The 21595-nt window shown below is 33.0% G+C and overlaps 1 protein-coding gene across 2 annotated transcripts; it reads right to left on the bottom strand.

The window, feature by feature from the left end:
* Nucleotides 1-656: 656 nt before the first annotated feature.
* Nucleotides 657-20891, bottom strand: LOC127721649 (papilin-like). Of its 2 annotated transcripts, none has more exons than XM_052228425.1 (6): nucleotides 20783-20891; nucleotides 14514-14706; nucleotides 4945-5109; nucleotides 3513-3640; nucleotides 2014-2131; nucleotides 657-933 (listed from the first exon to the last, which is right to left on the bottom strand). In XM_052228425.1, the coding sequence occupies exons 1-6, from the start codon at nucleotides 20819-20821 to the stop codon at nucleotides 773-775; spliced, it is 804 nt and encodes a 267-aa protein (XP_052084385.1). In that variant the 5' UTR covers nucleotides 20822-20891; the 3' UTR covers nucleotides 657-772. The 2 variants fall into 2 exon arrangements, with proteins under 2 accessions (XP_052084385.1, XP_052084384.1); XM_052228424.1 differs by lacking the exons at nucleotides 14514-14706; nucleotides 20783-20891 and adding exons at nucleotides 6072-6264; nucleotides 7114-7266.
* Nucleotides 20892-21595: the final 704 nt, after the last annotated feature.

Genomic DNA, 21595 nt, shown 5'->3' with positions numbered 1-21595 from the left:
CGAAAAAACGTATCAAGACAAAAATCAACACATTGTCCAGATAACCTGATATTGTACAGACGAAACATGTGGTGGGGAGCCTGTTTTGCGTGGTCGCAAACGGTTCTCTGTTTTGCTTTACAACATGTCGTAAATGTAAACAAATCCCTTACGGGCGTTTGCACATTCCAACAAGATCGCCACTGACTTGAACACGAAAAGTAAAAACACATTATTTTGAAAACATGGTCAAAATGTGCTCGCTATAACAGGAAGACTAGGTACGCCTTTCATAACATAAAACATCAAAATGTTAACTCTGAAAAAATAGTGTAACCATACAGGTTGAATACTACGCGTTTGTTTTAACTCTGTAACTGTTTATTTTCTTCAATATTTTTATTTAACCGTTATTCCATGATATTAAAAGAAGTGGTTTATTTGTTTGGGATTTACAATCCCACACCCTCCAGCGGGCAATATTCTAAGAGTGTAGAAATTTGACCCAAACTCTCTGACCCTCTTTCCCTATTCACTATACATTTATATGGGTCATCAATGTTATACATTATGTGTTAATTACGAACTCTGGTTAAAAGTGTGCCTAGCTCTGTGTGTTAAAAATAAGCATTATTTGTTAAAATAATCTTTTATTATTACTGTAATGTTTCGTTGGAGTGCTGTCCGATGTTGATCCGGTCCATATCACTTTCCATAAAATTATTCAATCATAAAAAATACAAAATAACATGTGTAGCATTATAAACAATGTTAGTGTAGGACTTTGTATTGTTTATTTGTCAGGATCTACACAGAAATTCCTGCAAGAAAACCGGCAGCACTTCCGTTTACCGTCACATTGGGTGTCACGTTCACATTCAGATTTCCTTAGATAACATGTACGTTGAACAGTTAAATGACTAGGATCATTTGGACATTTCCCAGGCTTGGGATCTATAGTAAATGGAAAAATAAACATTAAACAAAAATATTTCTATTAGAAATAAAAAGAAGGGGAAAGATGATTAAATTCATTAAATTATTTATTTTAAAACGATGTCCGGAATAGTATGTTTTGCTCGTTGATATATTTTTAAATTTTGTACATGTATATATATGATTCGATTTGAAGGAGTATGGACTGTTGTACAGTACAATATTTCTTATAATATCTGGTATGTCTTCTTTGTATCATTGTATAATTTGATACACTTATTATTTGGTGTATTAAACGAATCACGAAGAAGTACATCACCAGCATTGCATGAACAACACCACATGCTTACCTTTCCCGATTAACCGATTAGACCTTTTTTTTTATTTCAGTCCACTATTATATAACATCCCTAATGTGACCCATTACTATATTTTCGACAAGAGTAACACGACGGGTGGTCACGTGTGTAGCAGGAAGTGCTGACCCTTCTATATAATATAAATGCTCCCCTGTGTTTGGTAGGGTTCGTGATGCTCTATTTTTATTTTTCGGCCTAAAGTATAGTTTTTGTTGTTTGTCTTGTCGGTGTTTTAACGTTTTGGCCATGGTTATGTCTGTTCTTATTTGACTCAGAATATGTAATTGCCTCCTTGATATAATATCTCCCTCTTTTGTATTGTCTCTTTTGTTTCTCTTAAATCGTTTTTTTTTGTGTCTTTATTTTTTGTTTGGTGTTTTTTTTATGCGTGCTTCGTGCGGATCTGATACAATGAGCTATTTCCATCTGATTTTACAGTCCGTTCTTATGTTTTGCTGTTACGCTAGTATCATAGTTAAGGAGAAGGAGTTGAACTCTCGACAACAGTGGTAACCCCAATAACTCATATGACCCATTCTCAAGTTAACTTTCTCTTATTATATGACCATCGACCAGTCGTTTTTTTCAGGATCAAGTACGACTATTTTTCTAACCCACTTATTTCACATAAAAATGAATCAAATAAATAAACATTATTTTGTGTGGACTTAATCAGTCTACCCTCTTTTTCGTGCCAATTCATAATAGGCCCTCTCGACAAAAGCAAGATATCACCTACCTAGAACTGGTGCTGGATCTCGGCAACATCCGGAGCAACACATCTTTTTTCCATTACATTCTTCGTCAAGCATGCAATTAGATGCACATGTAACTTGTTGATTGTTAGGACAGGATCCCTGGAAAATACTTTGCATAAATTTCAAACATGTATTTTAGTTTCATATATATGTATACGTTTTATTAATTGTTCATATTACACTGCCACTGTGTTTTTAATGCAGAGACCTCTAGCAACGAATTCCACTACAACATGTACCGTCGCCTTGACCTTTTAATTATTAAAAATGAACGTTTTCGCTCAATGTTAAAAGTCGCACTGTGATTTTGAGATGAAGAAAAGAAACGAAAGAGTTTGCTTTTGGGTTTTTTTTTCATGTCGTTGTGCAACAGTTAACTCGGTCCGGTAGTAAAATGTGTTCGCCAGACTTTTTTCCTAGGTAATCAAGTCTGTTACCATAATTTTACTAGGAAATTAAGTCCCTGGATAAATTTTCCTAGGGAAATAAGTCCATAGCTAGTAAAATATGTCTGGCACTTATTTTCCTAGGAAAACTTTAACATATCCGTATTCTCATTTTTTGTATGAAAAAAGCCCCTTTGAAATTTTATTTCTTAAGACATTATTTAAATTAATCAATATTAAAATCGAGAAAGGAACATTGTGATTATGTACATCATAAAAGTCTGTGATATCAATTTTCCTAGGAAGAAAAGTCCGTTTAATTATTAAAAAAACACCCATATGTTGATAAAATAGTGAAATATTAATGTACAACTGTTAAACAATTTAAAAACATGTAACAATTAAAGATTCCATTGTTACATGTAAATTATTTCTTTCATTACAGAATTTCCTATAAAAATAATGGACATGGACATTTTTACCTAAGAATATTAATGACCTGGACATGAATTCCTAGGAAAATTAGTCTGGGCAGATAAATTTTATTAAAAGATTAATGCACAACTGTTAAACAGCATTGAAACATAATTAAAAATTCAATTGTTTACATGTAAATGATTGTCTCATTACAAATTGTCTTATCAAAATAAAGAACATGGTAATGTTTACCTAGGAATATTAATGACCTGGACATGAATTCCTAGGAAATTTAGTCTGGGCACATAAATTTTATTGAAAGATTAATGTACAACTGTTAAAGTTTAAACAACATTAATACATAAGAATTAAAATTCCATTGTTTACATGTAATTGATTTCCTTTATTACACAGTTTCCTAGTAAAATAAAGGACATGGACGTTTTTACCTAGGAATATTGATGACATGGACATAAATTCCTAGGAAAATGAGTCTGGGGACATAAATTACTGACATCGGACTAAATATACTAGTAAATTCTGTAACCATGGACTTTTTATACTAGTAATATTTGTCCACCCGGACACATTTTACCAGGACTAATTTATCACTTAAAGTTGTAGTGATTATGGTAACAGAAAAACTCATGAAACCCTCTCTGTTCTATAAATAGTACCTGTTTACACCGTTGATAAGTACAACCTGTTATACATTTCATGCCATTTATAATGTTATATGTGGAACCGAAACAAGTGCCGGGTGGAGGAGGAGCACATGGTGGTAATGGTCCACAAGGATCTTTCTCTGTAAAAATTATATGAAACAATTTAAAGATTCATTCAGTATATGGATATGCCTATTAATGCCTTGTTTATATGTGTGTTTTTGTTGTCAGAATTAAATGTTTTACTGTACGGATTGTTAGTATAGATGTATGTTCTTTTATTTACCATTTCTTAGTGTAAAAGTATATATTAATATAGGAAAGGGCTGATCAAACTCGGTAAAATTTAATGCACCCGAATTTCCGAGTTTAATATTTTATATTCGCAGGAAGTGACGTATCTTGGAAATTCTGGGAAACCATTTTGAAATCAAAATAAATATTTGCCCATCTCAAATGGAATCGTATCTTATTTTATCATTTCTTTTGGATATTTCTGGAAATATTTTGCACCAATAAGCACAAAAAAGAACTTTTCAAAACATTATAACCGTTAATGAAGATTTAATGCCAAAATTGGGTTTCAAAGTTCCCCCAAAATTCTCTCTCAAAGTCCAGATGGAAAATAGCTTAATTTATTGCGAAATGCGATTAGGACCAAAATAACTAGCTGGGATGTAAATTTAAACTTAAAAATAACATTGACATAGAAACAAGATACCAGCAGACTTCATCTGTATACATCATGTATACGAAAACAAAACCGTGTACATGTTATTTGTGCAGCAGTTGCCAGGTGGAGGTTTCACATTATTCTATGAACACAAAAATCTTTAAATGGCCACGTGATGACAAAAAGTAAATCCCAGGGACTGATTTATACTACTACTGCAATGTTCCGATAATTTTTAGGTTGGTCAGGCATCAGGCTGCTGGTTTAAAACATTCGTCAAAAGGAGCAAAAACCATGAACATAATTATAAATATGAATTTAATTTAAAAAATCCCCAACATCATATCTTGACGATTTATATTGTGTGGCATTAGTTTACTACAACTTTTATTGTTTGGGTACTTTTTAACTGTATCATACTTTATATGGGACAGAAGGAAGTGCTCCATGTATTAGACTTATCTTATCGGTGCCATTTTAAGTGGTTACAACGTATGAACTATTCCAGCGGTAAAGTTTTGTATCTGGACTTCATCGGATTTAAAAAAAAACTTTCTTCTGAGTTATAACACTGAACTGTTGAATGAAAGCAGCTTTGCAAGCATACCTTCATGTACACTAAATGTATCAGTTTCGAATATATGTGCACATAATGAGAAAAGCTCTTGTATAAGTTTTTTGGTGGATAGTTGTCAGGTTGGTAAGTATACTAAATAACCGTATTAATAATAACCGCTTAAAACAAACAGTAAACAAAAAGACTATACTTACTGACGCCGTTACATAGCACCTCGCATTCTGTTTTTGTTCTGAAGTTATTCATGTTTCCATTCAATCCATCATAAATAAAACTTTCACATTGCATCGCGTCAGCATTGTAGAACCATCTTTGGATAGTTACTCCACCACGCCCTCCAAATTGCGGCAAAGTACATACTTAAATTAATAAAAGATAAATTAAATGCGTCGGAATCGCTTTTCTAATTTACCTTCATCAGGAGCACCAAAAAGCCGACTATTTGAAAGCAAAGGTTGTATAAGAACCGAATCAGTTGAAGAGCTATATGACCACAACGAACCTAAAATTAATAGCCACAGCCATCTACGGTCACCTTTGCCAGAGGGAGTTAAAACCTTAGTTTCTTAGTAATTTCCAAATTATCAACTGTAACAGAATATATAGCTGTAACTGATACATTCAAAATAAGAAAAACACCCCTTCATCTGATACTTATAACAGCAGGTGTCGCTAGAGGCGCAGGAACTATCTTTTCGGAGCATATTAGTACATATTTTTTGATCGGCTTATGTAGCTAAATCATTATTATTATGACACTTGTCATTTGACGAAGACTACATGGTGAACATACATATCCTTTGTTTGTTTTTATTATGTCGTTGGATTTTCGCTTTAAAGACCTAGTCACAGAGTTTGTTATTCAAAATCATTGACTGCAAAGCAAAGACAACAGATGCATGCATTATTGACACATGTAGCCATACAGATAATTAATTTAATGAAAACAACACACATCCGAATTTTATGAGTCATTTAACTTATTATGAACAATTAATACGGCCGCGGTGATTTGCATACAGATATAAACAATATTGATTGATTGTTGATGTTTAACGCCACTTTCAGCATACTTGGGTATATTGTTGTGGTGAGTTTTTGTTGGTGGAGGAAGCCGGAATGCAGAGTGAGAATCAGCGACCTCTGGCAGGAAAATTGACAATCCTAGGCGTACTTAAGGTTTAATTCTAACGCACCTGCGACTTGCAGGGTTCGAACTCACAACTTCAGTAATAAAAAAAGACGAATTAATGAAACCACGGAATAAACAATTAGTTAATTAACAAAACTTGATTTCTAACGACATGACATATATATAAACCTCGTTTCTTGCAGACAGTTTTACATTCTTCTTTCGTTTTGAAGTTGTTTTCATTGCCGTCACATCCACCATAGTAAAACTCTCCACACATTCCAGATCTTACGTCATAATAAAACCTTTTCATCCGGGCGTTACACGGTCCTACAACTTTTGGTAGGTCGCATACATTATCTGATTGTTGTGCTTCAGCTGTCTATGATGCAAAAAGAAAGATATAATTATAGAAAATACAAATAATGTGTCTATTAAGGGTTTCTTGTAACAAGTGATTGGCTGAAACTTTAAAACACTAAATTAGTAATAAATATATCTATGAAATTTTTTCCGGCAATCTTTAAAGATATTCACGCTGAACAATATAGATTTAAATCACTCTTATGTACAACAACAAAAAAAAAAACAAAAAAAAAAAACCAAACTGCTGACGATGCAAAACGACAATTATAGACCTAACCGATGGAATTATAGCCAATTACATTATAAATCTCAATAACATTTTCTCGGAACCCGGAGCAGAAGTGGGACAGGGTGCAAGCCACAACAAATTACCAAATCGATTTTAGTACAACTATTTCCCGGTATGACAAAACGTGTAACAATTCAAAAGAGAAAACTAAAGACCTAGTTTATACTAAAGCAATGGACAGGTAGACAGCAAAAGATTTATTACATGGGACATTCACATACAGAATGTGGCGAGTTTAAATATGTTTGTGAGCTCTCAACATTTCTCTAACAATGGTGTACAAACATTAAATAAAACAAACTGTAATTGTAATTGGAAAGGGCTTGTATTTGTGGGTTTTTAGTACCTTATAATATCTAAGATACCCATGTGAAATTAAGCTTGAAAGAAAATCTGACAACAAAATTTGCACACTAGAAACTGGTGCAATCTTTAATAGTATACGCGTTAATAATATTTCCAGATGTATTTTTTGACGCCTTAATTATTTCACATAAAATGTCAATACATGGTATTAATATCATTAACTTGATTGTTGGAATCACACATTTGCAGCTTTGCAATGTTCAAACTTACCAAAGTTGAGAAAAGGAAGATCACTAATGGTCCAATATACATCCTAATTGACCAATATACAATAACAAATTAAGATAAATATTCACTTTCCAACAAAGTACTTTATAATCAGTTTCACACAAAGTTAATCCCTTTTTGCAATGTGTTGTTCCAATGTGCACTCGTATAAAAACCACTAGTGGTTGTTTGAAATAATTACAAAGATTACGTATTTGTTTATGTCTTAGTACGCAAATGTGGTTATATAGATTGATAACTGTTTTTCTTTTAGATGTTTTGTAATAATATATTTATTAATCATAACTTCAGTTATAATTTGACGTAACTACAATAAGTGAAGATAATCTTACATGAATAAATATATAGATATATGATAAACTGTGATGTTATGATGAATAAGAGACGAATGAAGATATTAATCAAATATTAAGGTTTTAGACAGACATATTTTATTTTTTTCTATTTAATTCATTCACAGTATTTATAGACTCGGGACGATTTAATCTTGATATATTTTGACATATTGTATATTTGATGAAACCTGTTTCTTGCTGAAATTTAAGTGTTGTCCTCTAGATATCTTTGATCTATTTTGTCTTTTGGTTGCAGTCTCAACTCGTCTACCTAACCCGTATCTCTGTTTATTCATATGACAAAATCCCAAAAAGGAAAAATTACAAAAACCTTGTATGCAGTTTAGGATGTTAGGATAAGATGGAACGATTTAATTTACTTGTTGTAGGAAACAGAGCTTGATACATCATGCAGCTTCCGCAAAAACTTCGATAATTTCAAATTTTCTGCAAACCTTTCTTATGAGGGTTTGTCTATTTCTTTGGTGAATGTAATTGACATATGTTCATACTCCCACAGTAGATGAGAGGAAATTACAAACTCACGTTACGCTGTAGTTTATCAATATATTTGAATATCTGATCCGTGTATGTATTTATACTATACATTTTTGGATATGTTATACACCTACAATTACACTTACAGGCAGAATTTCAATCTTGGGTCGTCTCAAAATGTAAAGGTGATTTCTTTATTTGAACAACAGAATTTTGAAGATATATATATATATACACTTGTAGTAATGGTGTTACACAGGTTAAACATGCTATAAATGTACGTACGGAGTATGATAGAATAGACAAACATCATTTAATAAATTTTTAATGAGACATGCAATCAAGTTTTCGCACTTGTCGTTCAGCAAGATTTAGTATTAAGAAAGGGGCGATCGACTAAAGAGTATGTTTAAAATGTTTTTAATTTATGCTAAAACATATATTTCCACTTTCAAAAAAAGAGGATGAGGGAATCTAGCGGATTGATTTTTAAGACTAATTTTCATGGCATTTCACTCAAGAAACTGAGTACTTCTTTTTATGTTATAGGTACGATGGTATCCTTCTTATCATATGTTTTTGCAATACATGGCGTTAGTGTTTCGACTATCAAAGATGAAATACATTCGTGGATACCTATTTGCAAAGAAACATATAGCCGTCTTATTCATTTATCTTCTTTCGATGAATAGCAGATTTAACAAGGCGGATGGCAAAAACTGTCGTTGACAGTTGGAGCTATGGACGGAACTTGGAGCGAAATGTATCAGCAGTAACGGAACAACAGGAACAGTATTTCATTGAGTTAGGAGACAGACTAGTTGTAACATCAAACGAAGGCAGGATATGTAACATTGAGTGTGGATTTATCAGACCTCAAACCGATGTTCAGCAATATATGTTGAAGAGACATATTGGACAAGAACTTTCCCAGCTAACTTGTTTTTCTGGGCTACAAAATATATCTAAGTAGAAATCCAGCATTGACACCTTAAACCAGACAACAGAGTGTTCGAAATCGTCAGAACATGCCTAGTAAGTGTAAGCAATTGAATAGACTTATTACACACTAAAGAGTTGAAGTTGAACACGTCATCAGAGAATTAAAATATACAAAGATATGGGGCGTCAACAACATCGATTATAATCTGTTGTGTCGATATGCGATGCATTTGTGTGGCGTCGAAAAATGTATTTACATAATAACAAATCATTTGGTATTACTGTGTATCTCTATTGTTGTTTGTAAAGATTATATTTTGAGACGACTACTTATTGTAATCGTAAGTCTATGTTTAATCCTAGGTGTTGACCAAGGTACCGCAAATGTTTACTAGCATACATTTGTACCTGGTTTAATTGAAGTACATGTACCATATTTCGAATTCATTTGTGCATCCTATTGACGAGTTATTAAAAAAAATCAACGATAAAAAGATTTCCTCAAAAATTGGTCCATATAAATAGACAGTGCTTTGTTCAGTTCCACTAAATCCGAATGCTCCGTGTATTTCTATTTTCTTTTTCATCTCTATGTGTTATCATAATATGAAACTTAAGTATGAAATAATTCTGAAGGAATCTGATTTGAACATTGGCCAATAAAATAAGATGTTTTTCATATATATAAACATATATAGTAAGTTGTCATGTCGTATCGGGCGTTTGTACATTCCAAAAAGATCGCCACTGACTTGAACACGAAAAGTAAAAGCACATGATTTTGAAAACATGGTCAAAATGTGCTCGCTATAACAGGAGGACTAGGTACGCCTTTCATAACATGAAACATAAAAATGTTAACTCTGAAAAAAATGTGTAACCATACAGGTTGAATACTACGCGTTTTTTTTTTAAAACTCTGTAACTGTTTATTTTCTTCAATATTTTTATATTTAACTGTTATTCTATCATATAATAAGAAGTGGTTTAATTTTTTGAGATTTACAATCCCACACCCTCCAGCGGGCAATATTCTAGAGTGTAGAAATTTGATCCAAACTCTCTGACCCTCTTCCTTATTCACTATACATTTATATGGGTCATCAATGTTATACGCTATGTGCTAACTACGAACTCTGGTTAAAAGTGTGCCTAGCTCTGTGTGTTAAAAATAAGCATTATTTGTTAAAATAATCTTTTATTATTACTGTAATGTTTCGTTGGAGTGCTGTCCGATGTTGATCCGGTCCATATCACTTTCCATAAAATTATTCAATCATAAAAAATACAAAATAACATGTGTAGCATTATAAACAATGTTAGTGTAGGACTTTGTATTGTTTATTTGTCAGGATCTACACAGAAATTCCTGCAAGAGAACCGACAGCACTTCCGTTTACCGTCACATTGGGTGTCACGTTCACATTCAGATTTCCTTAGATAACATGTACGTTGAACAGTTAAATGACTAGGATCATTTGGACATTTCCCAGGCTTGGGATCTATAGTAAATGGAAAAATAAACATTAAACAAAAATATTTCTATTAGAAATAAAAAGAAGGGGAAAGATGATTAAATTCATTAAATTATTTATTTTAAAACGATGTCCGGAATAGTATGTTTTGCTCGTTGATATATTTTTAAATTTTGTACATGTATATATATGATTCGATTTGAAGGAGTATGGACTGTTGTACAGTACAATATTTCTTATAATATCTGGTATGTCTTCTTTGTATCATTGTATAATTTGATACACTTATTATTTGATGTATTAAACGAATCATGCAGAAGTATCTCACCAGCATAACATGAACATCACTACATGCTTACTTTTCCCGATTAACCAATTAGACCTTTTTTTTTTTATTTCAGTCCACTATTATAACATCCCTAATGTGACCCATTGCTATATTTTCGACAAGAGTAACACGACGGGTGATCACGTGTGTAGCAGGAAGTGCTGATCCTTCTATATAACATAAATGCTCCCCTGTGTTTGGTAGGGTTCGTGATGCCCTATCTTTATTTTTCTGTCTAATGTAGTTTTTGTTGTTTGTCTTTTCGGTGTTTTAACGTTTTGGCCATGGTTCTGTCTGTTCTTATTTGACTCGAGATATGTCATTGCCTCCTTGATATAATATCTTCCCTTTTTGTATTGTCTCTTTTGTTTCGCTTAGATCGTTTTTTGTGTCTTTAGTCTTTGTTTGGTGTTTTTTATTCGTGCTTTCTGCGGATCTGATACGTCGAGCTACTTCCATTTGATTTTACAGTCCGTTCTTATGTTTTGCTGTTACGCTAGTATCATAGTTAAGGAGGGGGAGTTGAACTCTCGAAAACAGTGGTAATCCCGATAAATCATATGACCCATTCCCAAGTTAACTTTCTCTTATTATATGACAATCGACCAGTCGTTTTTTTCAGGATCAAGTACGACCATTTTTCTAACCCACTTATTTCACATAAAAATGAATCAAATTAATAAACGTTATTTTGTGTGGACTTAATCAGTCTACCCTCTTTTTCGTGCCAATTCATAATAGGCCCTCTCGACAAAAGCAAGATATCAACTACCTAGAACTGGTGTTGGATCTCGGCAACATCCGGAGCAACACATCTTTTTTCCATTACATTCTTCGTCAAGCATACAATTAGATGCACATGTAACTTGTTGATTGTTAGGACAGGATCCCTGGAAAATACTTTGCATGAATTTCAAACATGTATTTTAGTTTCATATATATGTATATGTTTTATTATTTGTTGATATTACACTGCCAATGTGTTTTAAATGCAGAGACATCTAGCAACGAATTCCACTACAACATGTAACGTCGCCTTGACCTTTTAATACTTAAAGATGAACGTTTTCGCTCAATGTTAGAGGTCGCACTGTGATTTTGAGATGAAGAAAAGAAACGAAAGAGTTATAACTTTGCTTTTGGGTTTTTTTCATGTCGTTGTAGTGATTATGGTAATAGAGAGACTCATCAAACCCTCTCTTTTCTATAAATAGTACCTGTTTACACCGTTGATAAGTACAACCTGTTATACATTTCATGCCATTTATAATGTTATATGTAGAACCGGAACAAGTGCCGAATGGAGGAGGAGCACATGGTGGTAATGGTCCACAAGGATCTTTCTCTGTAAAAATAATATGAAACAATTTAAAGATTCGTTCAGTATATGGATATGCCTATTAATGTCTTGTTTATATGTGTGTTTTTGTTGTCACAGTTAAATGTTATACTGTACGGATAGTTAGTATAGATGTATGTTCTTTTATTTACCATTTCTTAGTGTAAAAGTAGATATAAATATGGGAAAGGGCTGATCAAACTCGGTAAAATTTAATGCACCCGAATTTCCGATTTTGATATTTTATATTCGCAGGAAGTGACGTATACTGGAAATTCCGGGAAACCATTTTGAAATCAAAATAAATATTTGCCCACCTCAAATGGAATCGTATCGTATCTTATTTTATCATTTCTTTTGGATATTTTTGGAAATATTTTGCACCAATAAGCACAAAAAAGGTGAGACTTTGAACTTTTGCCAAACATTATAACCGTTAATGAAGATTTCATGCCAAAATTGGGTATCAAAGTTCCCCCAAAATTCTCTCTCAAAGTCCAGATGGAAAATAGCTTTATTCATTGCGAAATGCGAATAGGACCAAACAAACTTAGCTGGGATGTATTTGTAAACTTAAAAATAACATTGACATAGAAACAAGAGACCAGCAGACTTATCTGTATACACCATGTATACGAAAACAAAACCGTGTACCTGTCATTTGTACAGCAGTTGCCAGGTGGAGGTTTAACATTATTCTATGAACACAAAAATCTTTAAAAGGCCACGTGATGACAAAAAGTAAAACCCAGGGACTGATTTATACTACTACTGCAATGTTCCGATAATTGATAAGTTGGTCAGGCATCAGGCTGCTGGTTAAAAACATTCGTCAAAAGGAGCAAAAACCATGAACATAATTATAAATATAAATTTGATTAAAAAAATCCCCAACATCATATCTTGGCGATTTATATTGTGTGGCATTAGTTTACTACGACTTTTATTGTTTGGGTACTTCTTAACTGTATTATACTTTATATAGGGCAGAAGGAAGTGCTCCATGTATTAGACTAATCTTATCGGTGCCATTTTAAGTGGTTAGAACGTATAAACTATTCCAGCGGTAAAGTTTTGTATCTGGACTTCATCGGATTTTTAAAAAAACTTTTTTTCTGAGTTATAACACTGAACTATTGAATGAAAGCAGCTTTGCAAGCATACTTTCATGTACACTAAATGTATCAGTTTCGAATATATGTGCACATTATGAGAAAAGCTTTTGTATAAGTTCTTTGCTGGATAGTTGTCAGGTTGGTAAGTATACTAAATAACCGTACTTTTGTCCTGATTGCTTTAAACAATCAGTAACCAAAAAGACTATACTTACTGACGCCGTTACATAACACCTCGCATTCTGTTTTTGTTCTGAAGTTATTCATGTTACCATTCCATCCATCATAAATAAAACTTTCACATTGCATCGCGTCAGCATTGTAGAACCATCTTTGGATAGTTACTCCACCACGCCCTCCAAATTGCGGCAAAGTACATACTTAAATTAATAAAAGATAAATTAAATGCGTCGGAATCGCTTTTCTAATTTACCTCCATCAGGAACACCCAAAGCCGACTATTTGAAAGCAAATGATGTATAAGAACCGAATCAGTTGAAGAGCTATATGACCACAACAAACCTAAAAATAATAGCCACAGCCATCTACGGTCACTTTTGCCAGAGGGAGTTGAAACCTTTGTTTCTTAGTAATTTCCAAATTATTAACTGTAAAGAAAAGAACAACAGAATATATAGCTGTAACTGATGCATTCAAAATAAGAAAAACACCCCTTCATCTGATACTTATAACAGCAGGTGTGGCTAGAGGAGCAGGAACTATCTTTTCGGAGCATATAAGTTCATCTTTTTTTATCGGCTCATGTAGCTAAATCATTATTATTCTGACACTTGTCATTTGACGAAGGCTACAGGGTGAACATACATATCCTTTGTTTGTTTTTATTGTGTTGTTGGATTTTCGCTTTAAAGACCTAATCACAGACTTTGTTATTCAAAATCATTGACTTCAAAGCAAAGACAACAGTTGCATGCATTATTGACACATGTAGCTATACAGATAATTAATTTAATGAAAACAACACACATCCGAATTTCATGAGTCATTTAACTTATTATGACCAATTAATACGGCCCGTGATTTGCATACAGATATAAACAATATTGATTGATTGTTGATGTTTAACGCCACTTTCAGCATACTTGGGTATATTGTTGTGGTCAGTTATTGTTGGTGAAGGAAGCCGGAATGCAGAGTGAGAATCAGCGACCTCCAGCAGGAAAATTGACAATCCTAGGCGTAATTAAGGTTTAATTTTAACGCACCTGCGACTTGCAGGGTTCGAACTCACAACTTCAGTAATAAAATAGACGAATTAATGAAACCACGGAATAAAGAATTAGTTAATGAACAATACATGATTTCTAACGACATAACATATATATAAACCTCGTTTGTTGCAGACAGTTTTACATTCTTCAATCGTTTTGAAGTTGTTTTCATTGCCGTCACATCCACCATAGTAAAACTCTCCACACATTCCAGAATGTGCGTCGTAATAGAATCTTTTCATCCGGGCATTACAAGGTCCCACCACTTTTGGTAGGTCGCATACATTATCAGATTGTTGTGCTGCAGCTGTCTGCGAAGTCGAAAAAAAAAATAAAAAAATTAAAGATATAATGATAATAAAATTAGTTAATTATCTCCGTTTTTGTAACAATCGAGTTGCTAAAAATGTCAAAGAGCACCGAATAAGTCACAAATATTTCCTAAATAAAATAATTTGAACGGACAACCTCAATTAATATTTACGCACAAGAAAATGTATATGAGCGTTCTCATTTTTATTACTCCTATGGATAATGACAAGAACAGAACGAACTGCTGACTTTATACATAGCGACAACAACAGACCTAAATACATATCTGATGGATTGAAGGCCAATTATAGTTTATAGTTTAATACCATTATCTCAGAACCCGGAGCGGAATTGGGTGCAAGGAACAAAACATTGATGTATACCAATTACATGCGTTTCCATATAACAGTAAAACAATTCCAGATATTGGTATAATTTCTCATGAGATATACATTTCCCAACTCATTCGGTATACAAGAGCTTGCAGCTGATTCTCAGACGTTTTAAAACGTCATCAGTGTCTGAGCAGAAAGCTGATGAACCAGGGCTGTGTCAAAGAACGTCTCGACTTTTTCAAAAAAAAAAGGTCCATCGAAAGATACCAAGACCTTGTCGATAAATATCCAGTTTCAACTTCACAAATGGTCTCGAAGCATAGATTATAGGTACTGACGTTGTGTGTCATCTTAATTGCGTGTGATAGTGTTCTCTTTATGTGTCCTTGTATATTTTTAACCTATACTGTTCAGTCCATTGTTTTGGTAATATCCTTTTAGCGTAGCTCGGTATTTATACATTCCGCCATTGTGTTATTGTGCTATGGTCATGTTTAGTAATCTTGTCTTTCATTTTTGCTGATGTGCTCTGTTTATAGAGTGTCTACATGCCATTTTGTTTTTCTTTGTTGACATAGTTGTTTGTTTTATAGTGATTAAGGTGATAACACAATGTTGACTACTGCACCCCAATTTTTGACATTTTTACCTCTTACATGTATATCTGTTCTTTTTTTGGCCTACACATTGTTGTCAATATAATGGAGTTTTACACGACTGTCATACAAGTGAGAAGTTTAGCTATCAATAAAACCAGGTTTACTCCACCATTTGCTACATAATGAAATGCCTGTCCCAAATCAGAAATATGACAGTTGTTTATCATTCGTTTGATGTGTTTGAACTTTTGATTTTTGCCATTTGTTAAGGGACTTTCCGTTTTGATTTTTCCTTTGAGTTCGGTATTTTTATTATTTTATTTTTTTTCTCAACCTGCAACTGAGTATGAGTAGTTCCTTAACGGAATATGTTTATTACCATCCACCTATCATATCATAAAATATGATGTCGCAATACTCTTTGATCTTGTAAGGGGACATTCATTAGTTATTCTGTGGAGGGGAAGAATCCTAGAGGCATGAGGATACTTTTCTAACGGAATATTAATTTATACCTATATCAAGGTTCATGTATTTGTTTGCCGCTCGGAAAATCATTTTCCATTTTGTACACAATTGTTTTCTACAAATAGCGGAATTTGGTGTTTCAAAATAGTCATATTCACCCTGTTTTGGGCAAGGTTATTCATTGTTACTTCTTACCAGGCCAGGGTTGTCTATTTTCAAATATATACTTGCCACCCTCCTTCCCCCAGAATATTGTACGCTCGTCCCCTAAAATGCAGTTGAAAAGTGCCTTTATATTCGGGCTGAAGCAAGTTACTGATCAGTACACCTCTTCCATTGGGATTGGTCAGATCAATTAACTACATTGTATAAAGTCGTGCTCGACAGAGCATGTACAAATCAATGAAGATTAACTGTGACAGAATCTCGTTTTAAGTTATATGTACTTTTCATTTAGGAACACGTGCCATGTATTCTTATTATGCTTTTTTGAATGCTATTTTTATCGCGGTGTATGCCATTAGTAATAATTGGTATTTAAAGAACTGACATTTACTGATATAAAAGTCTTTTATTAATTATATTTCTTCAGGTAGGCTTTTAGAATGTAACAACTGCAAAACCTTAAGAGTTATCGTTCCTTTCGTTGTCACTGAACCATTAACTACATTTTTTAAAAACAAAGCAAATAAAGGCATTTTACTAGAATTAAAATGACATCTAGGTAAGAAATATTATGGAAACTATGATTAACTGTTTACAGATCAACACAAATAAGACTGTAGCCTCAGTCAAAAGTGTTAAATTAACGTTTTAAATAATGAGACATTGCATGATTGCCAATGAGACAGCTATCCATAGACCAAAGGACAAAGATACAAACAAATGCATGTCAATGTCACATAAATAACCGAAAGAAATACCTTATGGTAAGCTTTACAAGGCAATGACAAAATTTGAAACAATTTAAAAAGACAAAAACTTTAAAAAACTTTAAAAACTTATTTATACAATTACAATACACAGTCAGACAGCCGGATGGTCTTGACTAGGGACAAGCACATAAAGAAACTCAGCATAGATACCAGGTTAAAAAAAATTTACGCCAGACGCGCGTCTCGTCTACAAAAGACTCACCAATTACGCTCGAATCAAAACAGTTAAAAAAGGGGTTTAATACGTTTGTGAGCATTCAGCCCTCTCCTAACATAGGACAGTGGTATCCAATGTAGCATATGCGTTTTGTCCCTGTTCCATTGCAGTAGCCTGTAACATGTGTAATTCAGTGGTTGTAATTGCTTTTTGTCTTTAATATTTGTTGCGTATATTGTATTTCATAAATCAGGCTGTTAGTTTTTTCGTTTGAATTATTTCACTGGTTATATGGCGGGATCTTTTATAGCTGACAATATAGTATGGTTTTTTTCCCTCATTGTTGGAGGCCGTACCGTGACCTATACTTGCTTTTACATGTTTTATCTTCGTCATTTAAACTCTGATGGATAGTTGATGCATTGACAATCATGCCTCATTTCCTTATTTTTATATAAAATTTAAAATTCAATTGGAAATCATGGCTTGTATTTGTTGGTTTTATTGTCTGCAATAAAACTGAGAATTGAAACGGGGATATCTACATTTAGGCTAGCCAAGTGACATTATGCTTAAACGAACATCTGTCAATACGTCTGGTAAACTAAAACTCTGTCTTTAATAATATGCATGCACGCCTTAATCTGCTCTCCGATTTTCAATTGTATTTTTAGCAGCCTAGTATATTTAACAAAAAAAAAGCAATGCATTGGTATAATTACACGGCTGTCATTCGGTTTATCGAGAGAAATTATCGTGAAAGAATGAGTAACGGTGGTCAAGTATTGAGATTGTATGGTGGAAGAACTGGTATAGGATCGTGAATAAAATATTATCGAGAAGACAAACGCAACGTCAGTAAATAATCTAGATTATTCAATCATTATGAAAAATATTGGAAAAATAAAACTGTCTGTCAAAATGGTTCAACATTATGATCAGTATCAGAGAACAATCATGACTTAAACGTACACCGTTTTCACAAAACTACAAAAGGCAGATTGATCTTCGATATTTCTGAGAAAAAAAATGTAAACAAACATGATTTTTTTTCAAATTTTTAATGCATAAACTACTTTTTCTTAGAAATATTATTCAATATTACTGTTTAAATAATTCTTATCGTTACTTTGATGATTTTTTTTATTAAGAAACGTTACAAAAACGGTAATATTTGTAAAGATTTGATATTTCGGATCGTGAAAGATCGAGTACCGCATTTTGATGATCGTGAAAAGGATCGTGAAAGACCTGTTGCCGCTTATTCGTTATTTCAAAAAGTCCTCGAAAATGATCAAATATTTCTTCAAAACAAATGGTGATTTATATTTGTAATCGGTATATCAAAAGATTGGATTTACATGACTTATTCCGCTTCACGTTTGTTTGTGAATAGGTTGATGGTTCAATGCCATTAGATCTGATAATTTGATAATACTACACCGACTAGTTTTCTTATAACAATAAAAGTCCGTCTGTCCGTTCTGCATAAATTTTATGTCGTTTGAAAAAATTAAGATTGTCTCATCTTATTTCCATTAAGTTTTATGCATAGTCATATCTATAAAACAAAGATCCTTGTTGTTTTTTTGTAAAAATTGGAAAAAATATTGATTAAAAAAAAACAGCAGAAAAACAACTGTCATATTCCTGACTTGGCATAGGCATATTCCTAAGCAAATGGTGGGTTAAATCTCGCTTTCTTTCTAGCTAATACGCCCATTTGTATGACAGTTGTTTAATGTTACGAAATATTGCCAAATTAGGGGAGCAACACAAACAGACATAATATATAACATCACAGACATACAACACAACTCAATTTAACGTTTAAACACATTCACAATTAAATCGCGGATCAGTCAAAAAGATGTTGTAGTTGATAATACAGCCACTATAGTAAAGCATAATTACGGAGCCCCTTGAGTGTCATGTAAATATAAATATGTTCGTTTGACGGATATTTAATCTGACACGCACCAGTTTGAAAACTCGTGCGCACGACTTTCGAACTTGTGCGCATGACTTTCAAACGCGTGCTCACGACTTTCAAAAATGGTGTTCACGACCTTCGAGAACTGGTGCGCATGACTTTGAAACTGATGCGCATGAATTTCAAATTGTTGCGTATGACTATCAAAATGGCGCGCACGACTTTCAAACTGGCAAGCACGACTTTCAAAAATGGTGTGCAAGACTTTCAAGAACTGGCGCGCACGACTTTTTAACTCGTATACACGACTTTCAAACTTGTTCGCATGACTTTCAAACTTATGCGCATGACTTTAAAACTGGTGCGCATGACTCTCAAACTGACGATCATGATCGCGACTTTCAAATTGGTGCGCACGACTTTCAAACTCATGCGCAACAGTTTAAAAGTCGATCGCCCAAGTTTTTGAAAGTTATACGCCCCAGTTTTCAAATAACGTGTGCACCAGATAAAGTCTCCGGCAAAGGAAAATATTTCTATTTACTTCGCACTTAAGAGGCTCCGTTAGGGGCTCCTCACATAATGACATATACACTCTCCCCATAAAATACATAAAAAATTTAAATATAAGTACAAGGGTTTACAAAATGAAACTACGCTATAAAAAAACCTCATGTGTCCTTATTGAAACTCTGGAATCACCCACATAAAGAATGTCAAAATTCAAAAACCTTAAAGCTGGATGCACATATATCGAACCACGTCATGAGCCATACGATCAAATCGAACATAATACTAGTTGAACAAAGACTAATAAAGATAAAGCTGTAATGAAGATAATATGCTACCTAAAACTGTGGCTTATTAACTGTTTGCTCAGGCCTCTTAAATGAAAACAGGTCTAAATATGGGTAAAAATATATATATCACCAACAAAAATTAAAGCAATAATTTACGTTCTTAGAAAGTAATTACACACTTCAACCAATTACAAGTATATCAATTGGTAAAACAAATGCTATTTTCTGATCATTAAGTCTGGTCACACCTAGTCTTTCACGATCAAAATAATGCGTTGAATAATCTTTCACGATCAATTTTGATTAAAAATCAACAAAATTATACTTTTTTCAAAAATAATTTGAAATCTTTAAAGAAATTACATACATATATTTTACTGGACAATCTGACGCATAATGATTAAGTTTAAAATATATCATGATATATTGGAATGTAACCATTATTGATACAAAACTGTGATTTTTTACTCAATGATTTTCATAGGATTGTGTGTCGCCTTTTGTGTTTTCTTAAAAAGTACTGGTTTTTTTCATTAACTAAGTGCACAGTTTGATTAAGGAAGTTGAATCATTTTGACAGACATAATTTTTTTTTCTAATTTGTTCCACCTTTTGAAACTACAGCAGATTTGTTCACAGATTTTGATGTAGAATTACATATAATTGCATTCACGATCCGATACCAGGTCTTTCACGATCCGATTGCAATGCTTGACTACCGTTAGTTATTCTTTCACGATCATTTCTCTCGATGAACCGAATGGCAACCGTGAATTATCTCCAACTTGACGATTGGAATCACAAATACGCAATAATAGCCTTTCGTTGATATTAATTCTGACACTTACCAAAGCTATGAAAATGACAATCACTAATGGTCTTTGCATTATCCTGATTGACCAGTATACAATAACAAATGTTATTAAATATTTAGACAAACTTAACCGTTCCAATAATGTATTATTTAAGGAGTTTCACACAAAGTAAATCCCTTTTTGAAATGTGTTGTGTCAATATGCCTCCGTAAAAGCAATTTATGTTTATTTGAAATAATTACGTATTTGTTTATGTATCAGTACACCATAGTGGTTAAATAGATTGATGGTCTGTTTACATGTTGTTTTTTTTATTGTTTTTATATATTCTTTTGATTGTTTTATGTTTTTTTAATTGTTTTTATATGTTAGTTTTGTTTATTTATCATTACATCCGTTATGATTAGACGTAACAAAAATCGGTGAATATATATATTTTTACAGGAATAAATGTATAGATATATGATAAACTGTGATGTTATAACGTATATAGACGATTGAAGATATTTGTTAAATATTAATGTTTGTTTTGTCATTTTAACTCTTTATTGTTTCTTTTTGATTTATTCAAAGTTTTATAGACTTGGTGCGATTTTAAAACTTGACGTGTTGTAAACTTTAAAGCACCTATATATTGTGGTAAAATGTATGTTGTCCTCCAGATGTGTTTTAGTTATTTTCGTTGGACAGCTGTATCAATGTCAGGGGGAAGGGGGTCCTGCCAGAAGCTATAGAGGTTTTTGCAATTTCAACAAGAAGAATCTATTCAAAATAATAGTGGCCGTTTTATTCTAATTCACAAAAAAAAACCACAGTATTTTTAATATTTCTTAGACTATGTTAATA

This window comes from Mytilus californianus, unplaced genomic scaffold (genome assembly GCF_021869535.1).
Source record: "Mytilus californianus isolate M0D057914Y unplaced genomic scaffold, xbMytCali1.0.p SCAF_12, whole genome shotgun sequence".
Classification (NCBI taxonomy): domain Eukaryota; kingdom Metazoa; phylum Mollusca; class Bivalvia; order Mytilida; family Mytilidae; genus Mytilus; species Mytilus californianus.
The sequence above is the reverse complement of the archived record's forward strand: the minus strand, read 5'-3'. Positions and strand labels throughout refer to the sequence as shown.